General features: G+C 42.8%; 1 protein-coding gene across 2 annotated transcripts in view; it reads right to left on the bottom strand.

Annotated features, from left to right (window-relative positions):
- Positions 1-25,406, bottom strand: part of KLHL18 (kelch like family member 18) — a 61,485-nt gene that overhangs the window by 24,290 nt on the left and 11,789 nt on the right. For both annotated transcript variants that reach the window (XM_004034047.3, XM_019023380.3), the window contains exon 2: positions 2,744-2,874. In XM_004034047.3, the coding sequence (XP_004034095.2) occupies positions 2,744-2,874 (131 nt within the window). The remainder of the gene's footprint in view (positions 1-2,743; positions 2,875-25,406) is intronic.

Raw genomic sequence — 25,406 nt, 5'->3', positions numbered from 1 at the left:
GAGGTGCTTTCAGAGACGAGTCTTGGCCCACGGGAGACTCAGGCCCTAACTGAACTGACATTACTTAGCCCAGGACCTTTGAGAATCTATCTAATGGAGTAACTACTTCACCACAGCCTAAAACTCATTCTACCAAGTTGTCTTCATTGCCCTACAGAAAATTCTAAAAAAGAGAACACAATCACCTACAATTTCACTACTGAAAAAGTCAACAGCGGTCATTTTTCTACATTCATTTTTAGTCCTTGATCGCCAACATGCATGAATTATATGGATATAATCATAAAATACTTATCAAGCCTTTCCCATGTTGCTACACTGTCTTCATGTTTATTGTTTTTAGTGGCTGCTATATAATATTTCAACATGCAAATACGCTATCATTTATTTCCTTTATTGGTAAGCATAATAGCTATTACCATCTTATTGCTGTTAGAACGTTTTTGAATTATTTCTTTGGGGTAAATTTCTAGAATGAGATTTCTAACATTTTTTCTGCTTTCAATTCACACTGAAAATGAAATCCAAATTCCACCTATAAGGCTGTATGTGCTCTGGTCCCTCTCCATCTATCTATCCTCCTCACCTCCACTTTCTCCGTTTCTTACTTGATTCCAACATTCTGGCCATATTCTTACCTCAGGGCCTTTGCAATGACTGCTCCCTGTTTGGAGGGCTCTTCCCCCAGATGGCTCACTCCCTCACTTCAATTAAGATGTCTCAGCTCAAATGCCACCCCATGACAGGTGCCTTCCCTGATCACCTGAAAATAGCACAGACTCCACCATCCTTCACTAGCCTTTACTCTGCTTTACTTTTCTCATATCACTTTCACTCTTAGCCATACCATGCATGTATTTGGTGACTGCCAAATCACTACTAGAAAGCTGGCAGAAGCCGGGCGCGGTGGCTCACGCCTGTAATCCCAGCACTTTAGGAGGCCGAGGCAGGCAGATCACCTGAGGTCAGGAGTTTGAGACCAGCCTAGCCAACATGGCAAAACCCTGTGTCTACTAAAAATACAAAAATTAGCCGGGCGTGGTGGCATGAGCCTGTAGTCCCAGCTACTTGAGAGGCTGAGGGAGAAGAATCGCTTGAATCCAAGAGGCGGAGGTTGTTGCAGTGAACAGAGTTCATGTCATTGCATTCTAGCCTGGGTGACAGAGTGAGATTCCATCTCAAAAAAAAAAAAAAAAAAAAAAAAGGCAGGTGCCTGTAATCCTAGCTACTCATGGGAGGCTGAGGCAGTAGAACTGCTTGAACCTGGGAGGTGGAGGTTGCAGTGAGCCCAGATCACACCACTGCACTCCAGCCTGGGTGCCAAGAGTGAGACTCCATTGCCTCCTCCCCCAACCCCCCCAAAAAAAGGTTGGCAGAATGAGAAGAGGTGCTGTTTTCTCACTGCTATACCTCAGATATATGATAGAGCTGTGCTCATCATGGATGTTCAGGCAATCTCTGTTAAATGAAGCCCCTGGACTATTCATGGGACGAGCATGCCTCCTTCAGACACACACCTCAGAGAACAGGAGGGCACAACTGCCCTTGGACACCTTACTTCTACGTCTTTCCTCATAAGTAACTGGCCTAAGATTTCTTTCTTTCTTTTTTAAGAGTCAAGGTCTCACTCTGTTGCCCAGGCTGGAGTGTAGTGGTGTGATCACAGCTCGCTGCAGCCTTGACCTCCTCGGCTCACCTCCTACCTCAGCTTTCTAAGTAGCTGAGACTACAGGTGTGCACCACCATGCCCGGCTAATTAAAAACAATTATTTTTTATAAAGATGTGGTTTATGTTGTCCAGGCTGGTCTTGAACTCCTAGCCTCAAGCAATCCTCCCGCCTTGACCTCCCAAATTGTTTGGATTTCAGGCGTGAGCCACCTTGCCTGGCCTGACCTGACCTGAGATTTCTACCTTGCCATGGGTATATAAATCCTCTTCTGGTATTGGGGCACTTTGATCATCCAGAGGGTAACACACAGTCTCCTAGCTCTTTTCTCCCTAGTTGTCACCACTGTCAGATTAAGAGGTTGGGCAATAACTGACTACCAGCTAAGGGGATAACCTTGGGCTTGATCTCCTTGAGCTTCAATTTTCTGAACCATGAAATAACCATAACATCTGCCACCTTCTAGACCTGTGTTGTCTAATATAGTAGCCATTAGCCACATGTGACTATTTAACTTGAAAATTAAATTGATTAAAATTAAACAAAATTTAAAATTCAGTTCTTCAGTCCCACTAGTCGTATTTCAAGTGCTCAATAGCCATCTGTGTCTAGTGGCTACCATTTTGGGCAATACAAATAGAAAGAACATTTGCATCACTGCAGAAACCTCCAGTGGACAACACTGTTCTAGACTGATAAGAAGGGATGTAAATGAAGACACTTATTTGATGAACTGTTTTGTCAGCTAAAATGACTAGCCCAGAAAAGTGCAGAGAATAATATACCACCACTCTTAAACCCAGCCCCAGTCAAAAAAAAAAAAATCATGGAGTCTAGGTCCTATTAAATGTATTTCTCTTATAGTAGGGTAAAAACAGCAGCATCAAAACTCCCTTCATTTTAACCCTATCTCAGACCACTGGCCCAGGTTCTAATCTGCTTATTAATCACTTATTATTTGTGTAGAGCTAGGCTATTAGACACTGTGTCCTGCTGCAGGTCCTCAACGGAACCATGCACAGGCTGAAACTGCACTTGGAAAGCAGCCTGCGAAACCTAATGGTGGGATTCAGTACCTTGGGTCCATTCCTTGCATTACAATCTCATCCTGCTTGCACTCCATCATGTCATTTGTAAACATAGCATGGAAATACGGGATCGAGGCTGCTAAGACAATCCGGTGGGCACTGAATTTGTGGTCCCCAATCTGTGGGCAAAGTAAAATACAAAGACAGATATTGAAGAATGCAAAAAAAAAAAAAAAAAAAAAAAAAACCCACCCCGCCCCTCCGCCCGGCTCCACAGCATACCCCACTGCCCATTGCAAAGGCGGTGAAGGCATCCCAGGGCATGGAAGCCAAGGCTTAGCATGATGACCCTGAAGTATTTTAAATGCAATATACTCAGTTATAGTAGAAGAATGTAAACAATACATTTTAATGAAGCGTTAAAACAGCTAAAAAAGTTAAGCCTGAATGGTTTCATGTAATCGTTTTTACTTATATGGTAGTCTCCAATGCACCCCTTTCAGCTACTCCACCAACTCAAATACCTGATTCCTGTAACACTTTATCCCAACCTCAGGCAGATGGACTAGACAAATGGTCCAAGAATGCTGGTGCTCCTAACAGTATGCTCCTCAAGGAGAGTAAATATGTAGTGACTGGGCCGGAGGCAGGGGCATGAGGAGATACACTGGTATTGTGGACTGGCTGCTGCTCTGTATGGCTAGCAGGGACAGAGGCCAACTCTTCCTCCAATGAGTGTCAAATCCTCACTGACACACCCTTAGCCTGAGGAATTCTATAAAGTGTTTTCCAACTATCTGCCAAAAGGCTCTTCCCTTCAATAAGCCATTTATAGCTCCAAGCTATATAAACATTTCCACTTAAGAACTTTCTATTCTCCAGGAAGAGCAAAACAGTCCTTTTTTCCTTTTTATCAGGTTCCACATTAGTGAAATGCCAGAGAATCTCACTATCTGATGGTCATCTCTTTGTGTCATGTTTATCCAAGGATTGAGGTTGGAAGATCGAATCCTTGGATTAAACAGGCGTGAGCCACCGCACCCAGCCTCTGCTCAAATTTCTTAGAGTTGTTCTAGAGGTTTATTACAAAAGAAAAAACAACAACTAGCAGTCTCTGTTTTCTTGATTCCTTGCCCGTGATTCCTACTCCCAGGGGCAACCTCTTGCTTCTAGGACTTTTCTCCATCTTTCTAAATAATATGTGCTTACATATTACTTGTTGACTTTTCACTTTGAGTTATTCCCTGTGGTACCCAACCTCTAAATAGCTCCCAGTAAATGCCCACTCTTGGTATTTACACCCTTGTGCAGTCCCCTCCCACAACATGTCAGGGTTGGTCTATGTGACCAACAGAATATAGCAGAAGTGATGATGGTATGTCACATTCAAAGCTAGGTCATAAAAGGCACTGAAATTCCTCTTACCCTCTTCTTCTGGATCACTTGCTCTAAGAGAAGCTAAATAACATATCCTTAAGAGAGGCCCACGTGAAGAAGACTGAAGACTTCTACGGCTACCTGAGTGAGCTTGGAAGGGCATCCTCCAGCTCCAGCCAAGCCTTCAGATGACAGCCACTTTGTGAGAAATGTCTAAGCTGCTTCTGAACTCCTGGCCAGCAGAAACTGTGAGATAATAAATACTTGTTTTAAGTCACTAAATTTTGGGCCGGACGCAGGGTGGCTCATGCCTGTAATCCCAGCACTTTGGGAGGCCAAGGAAGGTGGATTGCTTGAGGGTGGATCAGGAGTTTGAGAGCAGCCTGGGCAACATGATGAAACCCTGTCTCTACAATAAACACAAAAATTAGCTGGGCGTGGTGGCGCATGCCTGTAATCCCAGCTACTTGGGTCACTGGGGCAGGAGAGTCGCTTGAACCTGTGAGGCAGAGGCTGCAGTGAGCCAAGATCGTGCCACTGCACTCCTGCCTGGGATGGAGTCTCAAAAACAAAAAAGTCACAAATTTTGGGGTAGTTTGTTATGTGGCAAAAGATAACTATTATATTACTAATCTAATTCCTATTATGGAAGATTAAGAATTTGTCCTGATACCTTTCTTCATGTACTACCCCATACACTCTCCCTATCTTTCCAATATAATTAGGTCAAATTTTGGTTAAATTAATATGAAGAGTTGCATTAAGTCTATGTAAATATTATTTGTAGCCAAGCCATGCTGTATACTGTCAGTATATTTCCTTTTTGTATAATTTTTCTTTTCCCTAGAGCATAAAACTCTGGTTAATATATTCAGTCAGGTACTCTATCAGTTGTTTGTTTTAAGTTGTCTGTTTCTTGAGACATTATCTACTGGAACTCTTCCTGGGAATTCTGTTTCCCTCACCTATACTAACACCCCCGTTTCCTGAACCCCACGTAGTCCTCTTTCTTATTTATTCACTTGTTCTGGTAGAAAGTGTCTTCTAGGCTGGGCATGGTGGCTCACACCTGTAATCTCAGCACTTTGGGAGCCTGAGGCAGGTGGATCACCTGAGGTCAGAGGTTCGAGACCAGCCTGGCCAACATGGTGAAACCCCGTCTCTACTAAAAATGCAAAAAATTAGCCCAGCGTGGTGGCAGGCGCCTGTAATTCCAGCTACCCGAGGTGCTGAGGCAGGAGAATCACTTGAACTTGGGAGGCGGAGGTTGCGGTGAGCAGACACCGTACCATTGCACTCAGCCTGGGCAAGAAGAACGAGATTCCATCTCAAACAAATAAAAACGTGTCTTCTAGTAGAGCCTCATAAGAAGGGGTCTATGTACAATGTCTGAAAATGTCTTTACTACCCTCAAGCTTAGATAATAATTTAGTTGGTTAAAAAATTCAAAGTTTAGACTTTTTTCCTGTCAAAATTTTGAAAGTATTGCTCCATTGTCTTCTAGTTCTTTGTTTTTAGAGATGGGGTCTTACTCTGTCCCCCAGGCTGGACTTGAATTCCTGAGCTCAAGCAATCCTCCTGCCTCAGTCTCCTGAGTAGTTGAGACTATAGGCATGCTAGTGTGCACCTGGCTATGTTTAAAATATATATATATACATATATACGTATATATGTGTATATATATGTATATATATGTGTATATATGTATATATGTATATATATGTATATATGTATATATATGTGTATATATGTGTATATATATACACATATATATACATATATACATATATATATATACACACACATATATACATATATATATATATATATATATTTGTACAGACAGGTCCTGCTTTGTTGCTCAGGCTGTTCTCAAACTCCTGGCTTCAAGCAATCCTCCCACCTCAGCCTCTCAAAGAGCTGGGATTACAGGTGTGAGTCACCACACCTGGCCTAGTTTGTTGTTATTGAGAAATCGAATGCTATTTTGAATCCTAACTCTAAGTATGTAACTGTGCTCTCTAGAAGCCTTTAGGATTTTCTCTGTATTCTTGTAGTTCTAAAATTTCACAGTATTGTATCTTGGTATTGGTTTTCTTTTATTGTGCTGTATCATCTACAGACATTATTTCAGTTCTGGAAAAATCTCTTTACACCATTTAATCCTTGATAATTTCCTCCCTCCTATTGTAATTTTTTCTCCTCAGAAATTTCTATTAGTCAGGTGTTAGATTTCTTGGAATAATCCTCTAATTTTCTTATTGTTCTTCCTCACTTTCCATCTCTTTCATTTGGTCTATCAGTGAGGAAACTTCTTCAACCCTATCTTACAATCTTTCTGTGTTGTTGGTTTTTATACTGGCTATCATATTTTTAATTTCCTAGAGTTCTTGTTTTCAAAAGCTTCCTTTTTAAAAGAATCCTGTTCATCTTTCATGAATGCAATATTTTCTCAAATCTCTCCTGAGATAGTATATAGTTACAACTTTTTTTTCTTCTTTATCTCTCTGCTTTTACTGTTTCCTGAGATATTTTCTCTTCCAATTGTTTTGATCTCTGTCTTCTATGTTAGAGGTTTTCTTTAAATGTCTGGTGACACTTGGCTAGGGGGTAGGCTTGTCGATTTGTGGGCTTCACATTAGGGTGATCAGGCAAGAATCGGCCATTTGATTGAGGACCCCTAGAAGTATTCAGTATCTTCAGGACTTTTTCTCTGGAGTTAATTTTATCAGAGCACGATCTTCCAGTCTCTTGCAGGGAAATATCTGTCGGCCTACAGATATTCTGGAAACTGGGTGTAAGAGGTGGATGGTTCTACCATGCACTACTGATAACTCTTATCTTAAAGCCCTTATTTTCAGTTTTGCTCCATATTGCACCCCTTCTCCTATGCTTGGTGTGCCTGATTCGGAGCCTCTGGTTCAGTATCTAAGACTAAACTTCCTATCTCCTGAGAGAGTTGGGGAGGGGGTGCAGGCATCTAATTGCCTTTCATACAGACTTCCAAGTAATCTTCCTGTTTTCAGTATTTGGTGTCTCCAATTCTGGAACAATTCCAGGGTTCTACACTAGAAATCCTCTTCCTTCTCAGTTTCTCCCCCGGGAGGCACTTTCAGTTCCTCTGGCCCACTAAGTCTTCCACACATGCTCTCTGGCTTTAATATTCCATTGATTTCTCATTTGCTGATATGTCTTTCCCCTCTTACTACTATTTTAATGGGGTTATGGAGGGGAATGAAAGTTAAGTGTGTGTTCAACTGGCTGTGTTTAACTGCTGTGCATTTATTTTTCATCTAGAACATAAACAGAAGACAAAAGAACAAGCTGTATGTGCACCAACAGAGTGACCTGGTTTCAAAAAAAAAACCAGCTACAGAGAAGATAGGCCTATCTTGGGATATGTTAGCCTGATTACATTTGAGTTCTGTACTCAGCTAAGGGGAACAACAAATTGGACCTTGTCTAGATGAGGAAGACCAAGATGGGCAAGAGTCTGAAAGCTACATCTTATAAGGAATAGCTAAAGGATAGTCTGGAAAAGGTAATTTAGGAGGAACATGATAGTTGTTGTCAAATCCTAGAAGGGCTATCACATGGATTAGGGCAGATCTAGAAAATTACAGGAAGGCAGATTTTCTTTTATCATAAAGAATAAGAGCTAAGTGCAGGGCGCGGTGGCTCATGCCTGTAATCCGAGCTCTCAGGGGGGCAGAGGTGGGAGGATAGCTTGAGCCCAGGAGTTCGAGACCTGCATGGGCAACATAGCGAGACTCCGTTCTTCACAAAAAGGAAGAAAAAAAAAAAGACAAAAAACAAATAAGCGTAAGAATAAGAGCTAAGAACACTTAGCGGGGTCCTAGACTGGTTTCAAAACTATTAAGTGACTACTTAGAGGCCTTCCAATTCTACAATCCTGTGATACTACATTTTTGTGAAACGCTTTTAAAAACCCAAACACTCTCATTTGTAATCTCAGTTTTTACATGTCTCATTTTTCGCTGGGCACAGTGGTTTATGCCTTTAATCCCAGCTCTTTGGGATGCTAAGGTGGGAAGGTTTCTTGAGGCAGGGATTAAGACCAGCCTGGGCAACACAGCAAGACCCCATCTCTACAAAAAACTAGCCAGACATGGTGGTACATGCTTGGGAAGATGGTTTGAGTCCAGGAGTTCAAGGTTGCAGTGAGCTATAATTGTCACTGCACTCCAGCCTGGGCAACAGAGCAAGAGAATGTCTTGAAAAATAAAATAAAATGTCATTTTTTAAAAAAAGAGATGATCATTTATTGAGCTCCTTTTGTATGCCACGGACTATGCCAAGTACCCATTCTGCACATTTTCTCATTTCAGTCCTCACAGCAACCCTCTGCAGTAGGCAGCTACTGTGAATCATGTTCTATAGATGAGAAAACCAAGATTTGGAAGTTAAGTAGCTCACCCAATGTCAGGTAGCTATTATGTGAAGAGAAGGAATTATGCTTAGGTTGTTACTGGTGGAATTGGAGAGGGACCTAATAAATAGCATACCTTCTCTCAGCTTGAGTTCTCAGTCAATTGAGAAAAAAATTATAAATAAAAAACCTACACATGATAAAACTACATAGAATTAAATATACATATACACAGAATGAATAAAAGTAAAACTGAAGAAATCTGAATAAGATTGCAACTGAATATTCTAGTTGCAATATTGTACTTTCAGTTCCTCTGGCTTAATAGTTTTGCAAGATATTACCACTGGGAGAAACTGGGCAAAAGGAAAAAGTTGTGGGCATGGTGGTTCATGCCTGTAATCCTAGCACTTTGGGAGGCTGAGTTAGGAGGACTGCCTGGGTCCAGAAGTTTCAGACCAGTCTGGGCAATATGGCAAGACCATGTTTTTACAAAAAATAAAATAAAATAAATTAGCTGGGTGCAGTGGTATGCGTCTGTAGTCCCAGCTACTTAGGCAGCTGACACAGGAGGATTGCTTGAGCCTGAGAGTTGGGGGTTACAGGAAGTTATAATCACACCACTGCATTCCAGCCTGGGCAGCAAAGTGAGACCCTTTCTCTATTTAAAAAAAAAAAAAAAAAAATTAGGCCGGGCACGGTGGCTCACGCCTGTAATCCCAGCACTTTGGGAGGCCGAGACGGGCGGATCACAAGGTCGGAAGATCAAGACCATCCTGGCTAACACAGTGAAACTCTGTCTCTACTAAAAATACAAAAAATTAGCTGGGCGTGGTGGCAGGCGCCTGTAGTCCCAGCTACTCAGGAGGCTGAGGCAGAAGAATGGCGTGAACCTAGGAGGCGGAGCCTACAGTGAGCCGAGATTGCGCCACTGCACTCCAGCCTGGGCGACAGAGCGAGACTCCATCTCAAAAAAAAAAAAAAAAAAAAATTAAAAGGTATGTGTGATTTCACTGAATTATCTTACCACTGCATGTGATTCTACAATTATCTCAAAATAAAACATCCATTTAAAAAAAGGACTAAACTAAGCATGGTGGCACATGCCTTGGATCTCAGTTACTAGGAGTTTGAGGCCAGCATGGGCAACATAATGAAACCTAGCCTCTCGGGGGGCGGAGGGAGCACAAAGCGAATGGGAGATAAAAATATTATTTTCTTACCAATAAACGTAATATAAACTATAGCTTATATAAGAGGGTAAGTGGGTTCCCCATAATTAATATCTAGAATTACACAGGCCCATGCAAAGGCCACTTTCTCCACTGATCTGCAATTACCTCAAATCTCCCCTCTTCCCCACTCCTAAGGTGGCAAAGACATGTGAACTGGTGCCACACAATTTTTTCAAAAAAATTCATCAGTAAGAAACACATAACTGGTTGGTTAGAAAACTTAAGACTATTTAGCATCCATCCCTACCTTTAGTCACATTTTGCTACATACCCACCTCTAAAAATATACTTCTTATAAAATATTATCAATGAAATGGAATCAGACGGTAGATTTAAAGTATTAGAGTTAGGTTCAAAGTCCAAGATAGGACAGAAAAAAAGAAATGAATCTATGGTATACACAAAACACTCTACACTAAAATAGCTACACCCATGAATACACACGGAAGCTGCTGAGGCTAGATCAGGACATGAGATCTCCTTGTGTATTCAACAAACAGTGCCCTTGCCCATACTACGACTGTGAAATTATTTGCAATGAATACCATCTACGAAGCAAATTTGGGGCAATCATGGGACTTCCTAGGTATGTACAACACCTCCGAATTTGCTTCTAAGAAAAAAAGATCAATTCAAATGAGAAAGACTAAACCACTTCCACTAAAACTAGCAAAGACTCAGCATTCATGCCCCTTGGCTTCTACAAAGAGTGGATACAGAATTCTTCCTGAGCAGGGCTCTGCATAATACACTCTGAAGACTGAAAATGCAGTACTCCTGCTTGCCTCTATATTATTTTTTATTATTATGGCCCTGAAACTTTAACACTTGTCAACAGCTTTGTTTGGTAAATTAAAAGAAGTGATGGAGTTACACAAGGGGGAAGGAGATTAGGTCTACCAGTCAACAGATAACTTAAATGTTCATATGTTGTAACTCTACTATACTTGTTTTGTTTGTTTGTTTGTTTTGAGACAGAGTCTTGCTCTGTCACCAGGCTGGAGTGCAGTGGTGCAATCTCGGCTCACTGCAATCTCCGCCTCTCGGGTTCAAGCGATTCTCCTGCCTCAGTCTCCTGAGTAGCTGGGACTACAGGCACCTGCCACAATGCTCGGCTAATTTTTTGTATTTTTAGTAGAGACGGGGTTTCACTATGTTAGCCAGAATGGTCTTGATCTCCTGACCTCATGAACCACCCGCCTTGGCCTCCCAGAGTGCTGGGATTACAGGTGTGAGCCACCACGCCTGGCCTATACTTGGTTTTTAAAATCATGAACATACTATTCCTTTGGTAAATGTTTGAGATCAGTGGCTTCCATGATTCAAGAACAGCTATGAAAAGCAAAGTGATGTGATGTGAGGCTGACTAAATAGATGGGACACTCAAGAATTCTACGTGTTACTTTAAAAGTATCAAGAGGCCAGAAGATTGAGGTCATCCTGGCTAACATGGTAAAACCCCGTCTCTACTAAAAATACAAAAAATTAGCCGGGCGAAGCGGCGGGCGCCTGTAGTCCCAGCTACTCAGGAGGCTGAGGCAGGAGAATGGCGTGAACCCGGGAGGCAGAGCTTGCAATGAGCCAAGATTGCGCCACTGCATTCCAGCCTGGGCGACAGAGCGAGACTCCAGATCAAAAAAAAAAAAAAAAAAGTATCAGGAAACCAGGGAACAGGACTAAGGAAGAAATTCGAAGCTGACCAGGCCACTCTGTGGAGATAGAGTATGAACTGGAGGGACAGGAGTGGCAGCTAGGAGTCCAGCCAGGAGACCACTGCCTGGTCCAGAGAGAGAAGAGCTGAGCTTGGCCTGGATGGTGGCAGTGGGAAAGGAGAAAAGAAGTCAGACTCAGGAAAGATGCTGACCTTAGAACTGCTGTGACCTGGTGACTGAGTAGATGTGGGAGTGAGGGAAAAGAGGTGTCAAGATGACTTCCAGGTTACTGGTGCAATCTGGCATGTGGAGGTGCCATATACTTAGATCAGAAACGACAGAGAAGGACAAAGTCAGGAGTAAATGAGCAAATAAAGTTTTGGACAAGCTGACACCGAGTGCCTGAGAGGCATCTAAACAGAGACTATGTAGAAAGTGGATGGCAGAGTCTGGAATACAGAGGTAAGTCTGGGCTCAAATAACACTTTTGGAAATAATCAGTGAAGACAGAAAAAAGATCATTTAGGGAGAGAACTCGAAGTGTGAAGAAAAGAGGCTATAAGACAGCCTTGAAGAACTTCAACATCTAAAGATCACCTAGTAGAGGATGTATCAGCAAAGAAGACACAGAAGGGAGGTACACAGAAAGGAAATGAGAAGAGAAGCAGGAAGATGTCTGGAGGTAGAAGAGAGTGTAGGTCCACCTGACAGGCAATGTGGCATAGAGACTGGATGGAATCAGAAGGTCCTCACCAGCTCTGCTACCTCAGACAGGGCTGCTGAACACAAATTCTGTTCCCTACCACAGGCAGGTGGGGCTCAGCATTCAAACAGTAAAGCAGCCCGGCAAAATCTGAGTTGGGAGTAATCTGAGACAGGTGTTCCCAAAGAAAGTAAAAGATATACCCAGAGTAGATCTCTCTTTGATGGAAAACATTTTGATACTACTGTTCCTACCTTCAGGAGCTCACAATGAATATAAATAAGGCATTAAAAACAGTTAACCTCCCCCTCCCCCTCCCCCTCCCCCTCCCCCTCCCCCTCCCCCTCCCTCTCCCTCTCCCTCTCCTCACGGTCTCCCTCTCCCTCTCCCTCTCCTCACGGTCTCCCTCTCCCTCTCCCTCTCTTTCCACGGTCTCCCTCTGATGCCGAGCCGAAGCCGGACTGTACTGCCACCATCTCTGCTCACTGCAACCTCCCTGCCTGATTCTCCTGTCCAGGCGCGCGCCGCCAGGCCTGACTGGTTTTCGTATTTTTTTGGTGGAGACGGGGTTTCGCTGTGTTGGCTGGGCTGGTCTCCAGCTCCTAACCGCGAGTGATCCGCCAGCCTCGGCCTCCAGAGGTGCCGGGATTGCAGATGGAGTCTCGTTCACTCAGTGCTCAATGTTACCCAGGCTGGAGTGCAGTGGCGTGATCTCGGCTAGCTACAGCCTCCACCTCCCAGCCGCCTGCCTTGGCCTCCCAAAGTGCCGAGATTGCAGCCTCTGCCCGGCCGCCACCCGGTCTGGGAAGTGAGGAGCGTCTCTGCCTGGCCGCCCATGGTCTAGGATGTGAGGAGCCCCTCTGCCCGGCTGCCCAGTCTGGGAAGTGAGGAGCGCCTCTTCCCGGCCGCCATCCTGTCTAGGAAGTGAGGCGCGTCTCTGCCCGGCCACCCATCGTCTGAGATGTGGGGAGCGCCTCTGCCCTGCCGCCCCGTCTGGGATGTGAGGAGCGCCTCTGCCCAGCCGCGACCCCGTCTGGGAGGTAAGGAGCCCCTCCGCCCGGCAGCCACCCTGTCTGAGAGGTGAGGAGCCCCTCCGCCCGGCAGCCACCCCGTCTGAGAAGTGAGGAGCCCCTCCGCCCGGCAGCCGCCCCGTCCGGGAGGGAGGTGGGGGGCAGCCCCCGCCCCGGCCAGCCGCCCCGTCCGGGAGGGAGGTGGGGGGCAGCCCCCGCCTGGCCAGCCGCCCCGTCCTGGAGGGAGGGTGGGGGCCAGCCCCTGGCAGGCCAGCCGCCCCGTCCGGGAGGTGGGGGGCGTCTCCGCCCGGCCGCTGCCCCGTCCGGGAGGTGGGGGCGCCTCTGCCCGGCCTCCCCTTCTGGGAATGAGGAGCCCCTCTGCCCGGCCGCCGCCCCGTCTGAGAGGTGTACCCAACAGCTCATTGAGAACGGGCCGTGATGATGATGGCGGTTTTGTCGAATAGAAAAGGGGGAAATGTGGAGAAAAGATAAGAGAAATCAGATTGTTGCTGTGTCTGTGTAGAAAGAAGTAGACATAGGAGACTCCATTTTGTTCTGTACTAAGAAAAATTCTTCTGCCTTGGGATGCTTGATCTATGACCTTACCCCCAACCCGGTGCTCTCTGAAACATGTGCTGTGTCCACTCAGGGTTAAATGGATTAAGGGCGGTGCAAGATGTGCTTTGTTAAACAGATGCTTGAAGGCAGCATGCTCGTTAAGAGTCATCACCACTCCCTAATCTCAAGTACCCAGGGATACAAACACTGCGGAAGGCCCCAGGGTCCTCTGCCTAGAAAAACCAGAGACCTTTATTCACTTGTTTGTCTGCTGACCTTCCCTCCACTGTTGTCCTGTGACCCTGCCAAATCCCCCTCTGCGAGAAACACCCAAGAATGATCAATTAAAAAAAAAAAAAAAAAAAGATGGCAACAATAGACACTGAGGACGATGAGAGGAGGGAGGAGGGAAGGAAGGAGGGAGATAAGGGTTGAAAAATGACATATTGGCCGGGCACAGTGGCTTACGCCTATAATCCCAGCACTTTGCGAGGCCAAGGCGGGCGGATCACCTGAGGTCAGGAGTTCAAGACCAGCCTGGCCAACATGGTGAAACCCCGTCTCTACTAAAAATACAAAAATTAGCCAGGTGTGGTGGCATGCACCTGTAGTCCCAGCTACTTGGGAGGCTGAGGCAGGACAATCACTTGAACCTGGGAGGTGGAGATTGCAGTGAGCCAAGATCGTGCCATTACACTCCAGCCTGGGGGACAGAGCAAGACTCCGTCTCAAAAGAAAAGAAAAGAAAAACTACATATTGACGACATATTGGGTTCTCTGTACACTATTTGGGTGACAGGTTCAATAGAAACCCAAACCTCAGCATCACACAATATGCCTATGTAACAAACTTGCATGTGTACCCCCTAAAAATCTAAAATTTTTAAAAAAATAAATGCCTGCACTCAGGAAAAAAAAAAAAAAGAACAGTTAAGTGCCCAGACTGCATGGAAAGAATGCCCTTGGGATCAGTGGGGTTAAGACTAAGCTTTAACGCAGTCACAAAGGATGCTGAAAGTGCATGATAAGTAGTAATCCATAATTTTATTGACACACATATTTGAATCATAAAGGCCATGAAGCTAGTGGGTAAGAATAAGTCTATAAAATGGAGAAGCAGTAGGGATAAATTAATCCCTAAAAAAAATTTAAAAGAATAAGGTAGGCAGAACTGCCCTATCAGATGTCAACACCTATAAAGCAATAGAAATTAGGAAATTGTGGTACTGAAACAAACCGACGAAATGAACAGAATAAGCAGTCAGAAATACATCCCATATATATGTAAACTTGATAAATGACAGAAATGGCATTGCAGATAATACGGAAAAGAGAGTCCACTTAAAAAATGGTGTTGGGACAACTAGTTATCCACATGGAAAAAAAATCAAATTGAATTTCTGCTTCACATCACACTCCAAAATCAATTCCAGATAGAAAAAAGCCTTAATGGCCAGGTGCAGTGGCTCACGCCTACAATCCCAACACTTTGGGAGGCCGAGGTGGGAGGACTGCCTGAGCCCAGGAGTTTGGGATTGGCATGGGCAACATGGCAAGACCTTGTCTCTATTTTTTTTATAAAATACAAAAAGAAAAAAGAAGAAAAATCTTAAGCATTAAAGGCAAAACTTCAAAATTTTGGAAGAAAATATTGTAGGTCTTTTTGACCTTGAGATTAGGATTTCTTAAACAATAATTCAAAAAGCATTAACCTTAAGAGAGAAGACTTCAATATCTGACTACAGTAAAATTAAGAACTTCTGTCCAGGCCAGGTGTGGTGGCTCACGCCTGTAATCCCAGCACTTTGGGAGGCTGAGGTGGGCAGATCACTTGAGGTCAGGAGTTCAAGACCAGCCTGGCCAACATGCTGAAACCCCGTCTCTACCAAAAATATAAAAAATTAGCCAGGTGTGGTAGCATGCACCTGTAATCCCAGCTACTCGGGAGGCTGAAGCAGGAGAATCGCTTGAACCCGGGAGGCGAACGTTGCAGTGAGCCAGGATCTTGCCACTGCACTCCAGCCTGGGTGACGGAGCAAGACTCCATCTCGAAAAAAAAGACAAGTTACAAGTGAGAAAAGATATTTGCAAACATAAAACCAACAAATAATTAGTATCCAGAGTACATAAAGAACTCCAATAAATCAACGAATCATAATTTGAGAAAAAAAAAAGTGAGCTTAAGACTTACCTAAAACTAGGTATTTCATAGATAATGAAACAGAATGGTCTAAAACAAAGGAAAAGATGATCAATCTCAGTAATAATCAGGGAAATGCTAGCATCACAATGAGATAAAATTTCACATCCAGGAGAAGTCCAATTAGGAAGTCCAATAATACCCAAAGCTGATGATGATGTGGATGGACAGAAGAGCTCTTAAGCACTGCTAGAATGTATGTAAATTTATACAATTTCCACTTTGAAAAATAATGCCAATACTAACATGATCATGAAAAGTTGAACACGCACATACTCAATGACCTAGCAATTTAACTCCTAGCTATATACCTTAGATGCATACGCTCCAGAAAATATGTAATAAAATGTTTACATCACTATTCAGAAAAGCAGAAAATTAAACAAAACAAAAAACCACCTAAATAACCACTGAGAGGAGAATCCTAATTTCTGATATTCATATAATGGAACATTATTCATCAGTGAAAATGAATGAATTAAAAGCTACACACAACACAATGTAAAATCCCCAAGGGCAGGAATCTGACGACGTCAAAAATGTTTCCTCTCTTACAATGATATTTGCATTATGCAATATTTGATACATAGAAAATAATATCTGTAAAATTAGGAAAATAAACCCATGAATCCATCAAAGGTCCAACATGCTTCGAAATAGTCTATAGGTCAAAGAGGAGTCTCTAAAAAAGGAACGGAAATTTAAAAATACATTGAATGAATGAAAGTGAAAATACAACATATCTAAAGCAGTGGTGAGATTATGACACTAAATGCTTACGTTAGAAAAGTCTCAAGTGAATAACCCAAACTACCTCTCCAAGGAACTAGAGAAAAAATAAACTCAAAGCAAGCACAAGGAAGGAAATTAAAAGGAGCAGAAATCAATGAAATTAAAAACAGGAAAACAGTAAACTAATGAAACAAAAAGATGCTTCTTTGAAAATACTGATAAAATTTACAAAGACAGAAAAGACAAATCACCAATACAGGAATGAAACAGTCGATAATACTACAGACCCCGCAATCATAAAAATGATAACAGGAGAATACTATGAACAACTCTACACATAAATTTGACAACTGATGAAATTGACCAATTTCTTGAAAATGACAACTTACCCAAGATGGGGGAATAATTGAAAAGCCTTATAACTAACAAGAAAACTAAATCTGTAATTTTAAAATGCTTGAAAAAGAAATCTACCAGGTCCAGATGGTTTCACCGGAGAATTCTACCAAATGTTTAAAATAGAATTAATACCAATTTTAAACAATCTCTTCCAGAAAATAGAAGATTAAGGGATAACTCCAAGTTCATTTTATGCAGTATTACCCTAGTACCAAAACTAGACAGACGGTATAAAACAAGAAAAGTACAGACCAATATCCCTCATGAATATATATGCAAAAATCCTTAACAAAATATCAGCAAACAGAATTCAGCAATATATAAAAATAATTATATAACATAACCAAATAGGGTTTATCCGGGTTAAGGCAGACTTAATATTTGAAAATAAATCTATATAATCCAGTATATTAATAGACTCAAGAAAAAAGAAGTGACATGACCCTCTCCATGCAAAAAAAAAAAAAAAAAAAAAAAACACTTGACAAAATTCAGCACTCATCCATAATAAAAATTCTCAGAACACTAGGAATTGAGGGGAACTTCCTCAACTTGACAAAGAACATCTACAAAAAACTTCTAGTATTCTAGTAAAACACTGAACACTCACCCCTAAGATGCTGAACAAGGCAAGACTCTTACCACTGCTATTTAACACACTCTTGGAAGTTCTAGCAAGCTCAGTAAGGCAACAAAATGAAATAAAAGGAATACAAATCAGAAAATAAGAAATAAACTATCCCTATTTGCTGATGACATTATGGGTTTTTTTCTTTCTTTTTTTTTTTTTTTTGAAACAGGATCTCCCTGTGTCACCCAAGTTAAGAGTGCAGTGATCCAATCTTAGTTCACTACAACCTCCACCTCCTGGGCTCACACCATCCTCCCACCTCAGCCTCCCAAGTAGTTGGGACTACAGGTGTGCACCACCACACCCAGCTAATTTTTGTATTTTTTGTAGAGATGGGATTTCACCATGTTGGCCAGGCTGGTCTCAAACTCCTGGGCTCAGGTGATTCACAATTAACAAAGTTAATTGACTGTTTATGTTATCTGTAAGGTTTCCTTCTAGTCAACAGTAGGCTATTAGTAATTATGTTTTTGGGAAGTCAAAAGTTGCACTTTGATTTCTGAATGGGGGCAGGGGGTCAACATTCCAACCCCCACATTGTTCAAGGGTCAACTACATAGCTACAGTAAGACTGTGTCATATTGGTGAAGGGACAGGAACAAAGAACAATAGAACAGAATAGAGAACCCAGAGGTAACCTCACACAAGAATGGCTAGCTGCTTATTGACAAAGGTACAAAAGCATTTAGATGGAGAAAAGAGTTTCTTCAACTATCAATGGGGCTGGAGCAACTGGATATCCATATGCAAAAAAAAAAAAAAAAAAGAACTTCAACCTATACCTCACACCTGAGGCAAAACTTAACTCAGAATGGACCAAAGATTTAAACATAAAACTTAAAACTATAAAACTTTTAGAATAAAATATAGCAGAAAATATTCAGGACTTGGGGTTTGGTGAGAAGTTCTCAGACATGAGACCAAAAGCACAAACCACTAAAAAAAAAAATTGGACTAAATCACAATGAAAAACTTTTGCTCTGTGAAAGAACCAGTTAGAATTAAAAGACAATCTACATACTAAAAAATATATCTGCAAACTACATACCTGACAAAGATCTATCTGTATCTATAATATGTAAAGAACTCTAAAAACTCAACAATAAAAAAACAAAAAGCAATCCAATGAGAAAATGGGCAAAAGACATGAAAAGATATTTCATTAAAAAGGATATACAGATGGCAAATAAACACATAAGAAGATGTCCAACATCATTACCCATTAGCAAAATGCAAATTAGAATCCCAGTGAGGCCGGGCGTGGTGACTCAACGACTGTAATCCCAGCACTTTGGGAAGCCAAGGTGGGCGGATCACCTGAGGTCAGGAGTTCAAGACCAGCCTGACCAACATGGCGAAACCCCGTTTCTACTAAAAATACAAAAATTAGCCGGGCATAGTGGCGCATCCTAGAATCCTAGCTACCTGGGAGGCTGAGGCTGGAGAATCACTTGAACCTGGGAGGCGGAGGTTGCAGTGAGCTGAGATCGCACCATTGCACTCCAGCCTGGGCAACAAGAGTAAAACTCTGTCTCAAAAAAAAAAAAAAAAAAAAAAAGAATCACAATGAGATATCACTACTCATTTAACAGAATGGCTAAAATAAAAAACAGTGATCATATAAAATGCTAGGCTGGGTGTGGTGGTTCATGCCTGTAACATGGTGGTTCATGCTTCTAATCCCAGCTGGTCTTGAGCCCAGGAGTTCAAGACCAGCTTGGGCAACGTGGCAAAACCCATCTCTACTAAAAAATAAAAATAGAGAATATATATATAATATATATATACACACACACACATATACACATATATACATATGTACACACATATACACATATATACACACGTATATACATATACATACACATATACGTATACATATACATGCACTATATATATATACACACACACACACATATATATATATATATAAAATGCCGGTGAGGATGCAAAAGAATTGGATCACCCATATTAGTCAGGGTTTTCCAGAGAAATAGAATGGGGAAGAAAGTAGGAAGGAGGAAAAGAAGGAGGTGGGGAGAGAGAGAAGGTGAGGGGTAAGAGTGGAGAGGGGGAGAGAAGGGAAAAGGGGAAGACAGCGGGAGGGAAGAAGGGAATGGAGAAGGGAAAGAGGACAGGGAGTGAGAAAGAGAGAGGGAGGAGGTATGGCGGGGAGAGAGAGAGAAACTTATTTTTATTTTAAGGAATTGGCTCATGCAATTGCGGGGGCTAGCAAATCCAAAATATACAGTGTGGCTAGCAGGCTGGAGATTCAGATAAGATTTGATGTTACAGTCTTGAGTCAGAAATCTGCAGGGCAGGTGAGCAGGCAGGAAACTTAGGTAGGGTTTTTATCTTGCAATCTTTTTTTTTTTTTTTTTTTTGAGACACAGTATCACTCTGTCACGCAGGCTGGAGTGCAGTGGTGCAATCACGGCTCACTGCACCCTGGACCTCCCAGGCTCAATCAATCCTCCTGCCTCAGTCTTCTGAGTAGCTGCAACTACAGGCATGTGCCACAACATCTGGCTAATTTTTCTATTTCTTGTGGAGACAGGGTCTCACTATGTTGCCTGTGCTGGTCTCAAACTCCTGGGCTCAAGCAATCCTCTTACCTCAGCCTCCCAAAGTGCTGGGATCATAAGAGTGAGCCACTGCGCCCAGCCTATTTTGCAATCTTGAGGAAGAACTGCTTCTTCAGGGGAAAGCTCAATTTCTGCTCTTTAAGGCCTTACACTGACTGGATGAGGCCCACCCACATTATGGAAGGTAATCGACTTTACTGAAAGTCTACTAACTTATTATTATTTTAAAATGAGATGGGGTCTCACTATGTTGCCCAAGTTGGTTTCAGACTCCTGGGCTCAAGCAATCCTCCCGCCTCAGCTTCCCAGGTAGCTGGGATTACAGGCACATACCACTGTACTCAACTAAAGTCTACTAATTTAAATGTTAATCACATCTAAAAAATATCTTCACAGCAACATCTAGACTGGTGTTTGACCAAACAACTGGGCCTAGCCAAGGTGACACATAAAATTAACCACCATACTTATATATGCCAATGGGAATGCAAAATGATATCGCTACTCTGGAAAATAGTTTGACAATTTCTTCTAAAATTGAAATACACAAACTGTATGACATAAAATTCTACTCTTGGGCATTTACTACAGAGAAATGAAAACAAGTTCACTCAAAATCCTGTACATGAATATCCATAGCAGCTTTATTCATAATACCTAAAAACTGAAAAATGTCCTTCGATGGTTGGAAATGGTTAGACAAATTATGGTACAATCATATCACGGACTACTACTGAGAAATATAAAGGAAAAAATGATCAATACACACAATAACTTGGATGGACCTCATGGGCATTAGGCTGGGTGAAAAAAGGTCACGAACTCTACGATTTCATTTATATAACAATTTCAAAATGAGAGACAACAAACTCACGGTTGCCAGAGATTAGAGATGGTGGGTGGGAGGGGGCTGGATGTGACTATAAAAGGTGGCACATGGAGATCTGTGTGGTTATGAACTAGCTCTGTATTGTGGAGGTCATTAGTAACCTTGACAAGAGCAAATGGTGGTGGCCTGATATAACTAACTTATCTAATCCTTACTAAAACATGGGCTGCACCAAGGGGGCAATCTTCATGTTTCATGTTTCCTGGAATAGTCAGAAATTAATATTCAGTATTTGTTGAATAAATGATGTTTTGGAATGAGTCAACTCAACATATAATTGAGTCTGGTCATGTCAGTCCCCATTTTAGGGGGCTCCCTACTGCCTACAAGTCAGATCCAAACCCTAAACAGGTTTTTTCTCTCTTTTTTTTTTTTTTAGTGACAGGGTCTCACTCTTGCCCAGGCTGGAGTGTAGTGACACAATCATAGCTCACTGCAGCCTCGAACTCCTGGGCTTAAGTGATCCTCCCAAGTAGCCGGGACTATAGGTACCTGGCTAATTTTTTTATTTTTGGTAGAGATGGGGTCTCACTTTGTTGCCCAGGCTGGTCTTGAACTCCTGGATTTAAGGCTTCCTTCTGCATCAGCCTCCCAAAGTGCTGGGATTATAGGTGTGAGCCGCTGCACCTGGCCCCCATCCAGTTTTATCCCCCACCATGACTCTCTTCTAAAAACTGTTGGCAATTCCCAGAAATTGTCTTGTTCCCTCAGGTTGGATTCTTATCCCTCATTTTTCTGCCCAGTGAATTATTCCTCATCCTTGAAGATTCAGCTCAAATGTTCCCTCCTCTGAGGGGCCTCTGACTTCCAGGCAGTCAGCTCTCTCCTTTCTGTGGCACTTGGTACAAGTGTCCACTACAGCACACATTATATTGTCCCTAATGAATGTCTCTCCATCCAGGTTGAATATTCTTCCCAAAGAAAGGAAGGTTATATCCTAGTACTTAACACAGTGCCTCATACTCAGTTGTACTTAATGAATTCTAAAGCCTATTTCATCTAAAAATAGGCTTCATCTGAGATACAAACAAGTAACAAAATTTCTGATGAATTTTACCTCTTCTTTTTAACTGTTGACCTTCTGGCTCAGGACTGGCAGAGCTGGTCAAAGTGGGAGCTCAAAGGTGGAAAAGCATGACCTTCTCATCTCATCTGAAAATTCAGTTGGCTGAAGTAAAAGGCTCAAGAAAAAGATGGTGAGGCGTAGGGTCAATTTGTGGAGGGCCTGACTCCCAGGGTAACAGTGCATTCCCAGTCCTGAAGAAATAAACAGACCACACTAGCTACTTTGTGGGTTTCTAACAAGATGGCATATAAGGAAATGGAAGTCAGGGGGATTCTTTCACCTTCAATGCTGATGGCCTGACTCCCAGCCTAGAATATGGACAGAGAGACACAGGTTCATATAGTACCACCACAAGCAGAAATGATGAGTTCTCATAAACTCTTGGGGTTAAGAAACTGGTGGCAAGTATAATAAAACATACTGGGCTCAGTCTGCAGTTTTCGATAGCATTTTAGAGCACACTCTTTGTACACTCTGTGATGGAGTTTTGGTCTCTCTGCTTTAGAGTGCCCCACTGGGTAGTGACACAGGAAGGGGGTGAGGAAGGAAGTAGCTGACCAGCTGACACTAAAAAAGGACTTGGGGCTCCAGTCCCATATAAACAGCTGGCTAAAACATTCAGGTTGCTTCCCACTTCTTCTAAACCCTCCCCCCACTTCCTACCACTCAGATCCAGCAAGGTAGAATGGGAGCAGAGGAAGGGAGAGAAGTGGGCAGAGTCCTCAGGAACCACTGAACATGTAACTATACCAACTTCAACTGATTTGCAGGTGTTTCTTAGCAGTCTAGACTCCTCACCATGAAAATTTAAGGAGTACACAGTCTGTACTCAATCAACCTCTCCAATCCCACCTTCCACCTTGCTCCTCTATGTTTTACTTATTTAAGAAACACTGTAGGTGTACTTTCATGCCTGGGCCTCTGAACACTCTCCCCTGGCCTGGAATGCCTCTTTCCACTGTGCCTGTCTGTCAAAGTCCTATTCATCTTGCAATGTACCACTAAATACCATCCTTTCCATGAAACAGTCACAAACCCTCAGAACTGTAAATATCGGCTACTCCTTTGATGTTCCCTTAGGCCTCTGGTGATGCCTATGCAGTTACAGAATTTATCAGACTCTGCCTTTTCTCATAAATATTAATAATTGATGCATAATCTATCTTCCCCACTCATCTATAAATGCCAAAGATAGAGGCTGACTCCCATTCACAGCAGGGTGTCTCATGCACCTACAAAGCACCAAGCGCAGGTAAATGCACTTATATAGTATGTTGACTGAAGAAGCATCTCAAACATAAGGTCAGGGGTTAGTTAGGGTAATTCAGTAAATACTTTTAAGTGCTTGAAACATGCTAAGAACTATACTAGGTAAGAGATGGCTCACGACTCTGGAGTTCAACATCTAGAGGGGAACAAAAACATTTGAACCATCTACATCCTGCTCAGACCGGTAAGGGGAGTAGGACCAATGTGTGGCGGCAATGCTTCTCAAACTTTAATGTGCACAGGATGTAAGAAGCACCAGATTCTAGTTCAGTAGGTCTGGGGCGGGACCTGAAATTCTGCACTTCGAACAGGCCCCCACCCAGGTGATGCTGACACTATTAGTCCAATGACAACACTAAGTAATAAGGGGTTAAGGTGCAGTGGAAGAGGGGGAGATGAACTACACCTGGAGGGATATGAGAAGACTGTCTTCAGAGAGATGGGACTTCACACAACCCCCCACTGTGATAGGACAGAGCACAAGAAAGAGGGCATGGGTCCCTTTGAGAAAAGAAAACTTTGAAGGGGCCGGGCACAGTGGCTACACAGCACTTTGTGAGGCCGAGGTGGGAGGATTGCTTGAGGCCAGGAGTTCGAGACCAGCCTGGGCAACAAAGCAAGACCCTGTATCTACCAAAAAAAAAATTTTTTTTTTTAAATTAACTGAGTGTGGTGGCAACACACCTGTAGTTCCAGCTACTCAGAAAGCTGAGGTGGGAAGATCGCTTGAGCCCAGGAGTTCGAGGTTACAATGAACTATGATTGCACCACTGCACCAGCCTGGGCAAGAGCGAGACCCTGAAGAAAGAAAAAAGAAAAGAGGAGAAAGGGAAAGGGAAAGCAAGGGAAGAAAGAAAAAGGAAAGAAAGCAAAGGAAGAAAATATGGAAGAAAGCTTGAAGCATGGATACGGCTCTGCTTGGCAGATGTGAGCAGATACGCCAAGCCAAAGGAACACTAGAGCAAAGGCCCAGAGGAGGGAGAACACAGTCAGAGAGATGGCCAGCTGACGCAAGAGGACACTGTGGGAAAGCAGGGTAGAATAGCAGAGAGGGGCCACATCTGCAGGACTCTGAATATCAAGAATACAGCTGGCAGTCTTAGAGAAGTCAACCATAATGGCTGTCAACAACAGAACATGCTTAAGCTTCTCCCTCTGACGTCTGAGACAGCAGTGACTGGCGGATTTCTATGAGCAGCTTAAAATAATCAGAGATTCAGTTAAATCAGCAGTCCTTTCCTAAATCCTACAGAAAACTAGCCACCACCTGCTGCTCCTGCATTCCCATTACCCCTCAGATATCTTGATTACTTAAAATGCTAAGCCATATACACGGAAAACACAAGCTTTCTCAAACATGAGGTAGAGGCGTGTTTTACAACCACCAAGAGCTGAGCAGCTCTGCTCGACTCCCGGCTCCGCTGACAAGTTTCTAACCTCTGATTGTCACTGTGTGCAGAACAGAATTTCCTTCAAGAACAAGTCAGAATTAGTCTTCTGGCTCCGGCCATTATCATCATCTCTCCTAAACCGCAGAAGCGGAAAGTGCAAGCAAAACGCAGTGCTGTCTTCATGAACCATGGAATATGCATCCTAACTTTCTATACCTTAGGTATACCTCTAACACCCTGCCCTGATTCTTTATTCATAAATACATAATTATTAATTGGTTTCATTCATTCATTCACAACGTATTTACTGAGCCATACCATACACATGCAAGGAACTGTGCTGGGCTGGGTGGCTACTTCTCTGACCTCGTGTCCTTCCACTTTTCTCCTTGGTCACTCTGCCCTTACCATTCTGGCTTCTTGCTGTTTCCCCAAAACACCAAGTGTGCTCCTGCCTCAGGGCTCCGTGCTTACTGTTCCCTCTGCCTTCAGATATCCTCATGGATTGCTCCCTCACTTCATTTAGATCTCTATTAAGAGAGGCTGGCTCCTGCTTTACTTTTCTTCATGGCACTGATCACCACTGGACATCTTCCATCTGTTTATTGTCTGCTACTCCACTAG

Source organism: Gorilla gorilla, chromosome 2 (assembly GCF_029281585.2).
Source record: "Gorilla gorilla gorilla isolate KB3781 chromosome 2, NHGRI_mGorGor1-v2.1_pri, whole genome shotgun sequence".
In the NCBI taxonomy this organism is placed as follows: Eukaryota; Metazoa; Chordata; class Mammalia; order Primates; family Hominidae; genus Gorilla; species Gorilla gorilla.
Note: the sequence above shows the minus strand (reverse complement) of the source record. Positions and strands in the feature narration are given on the sequence as shown.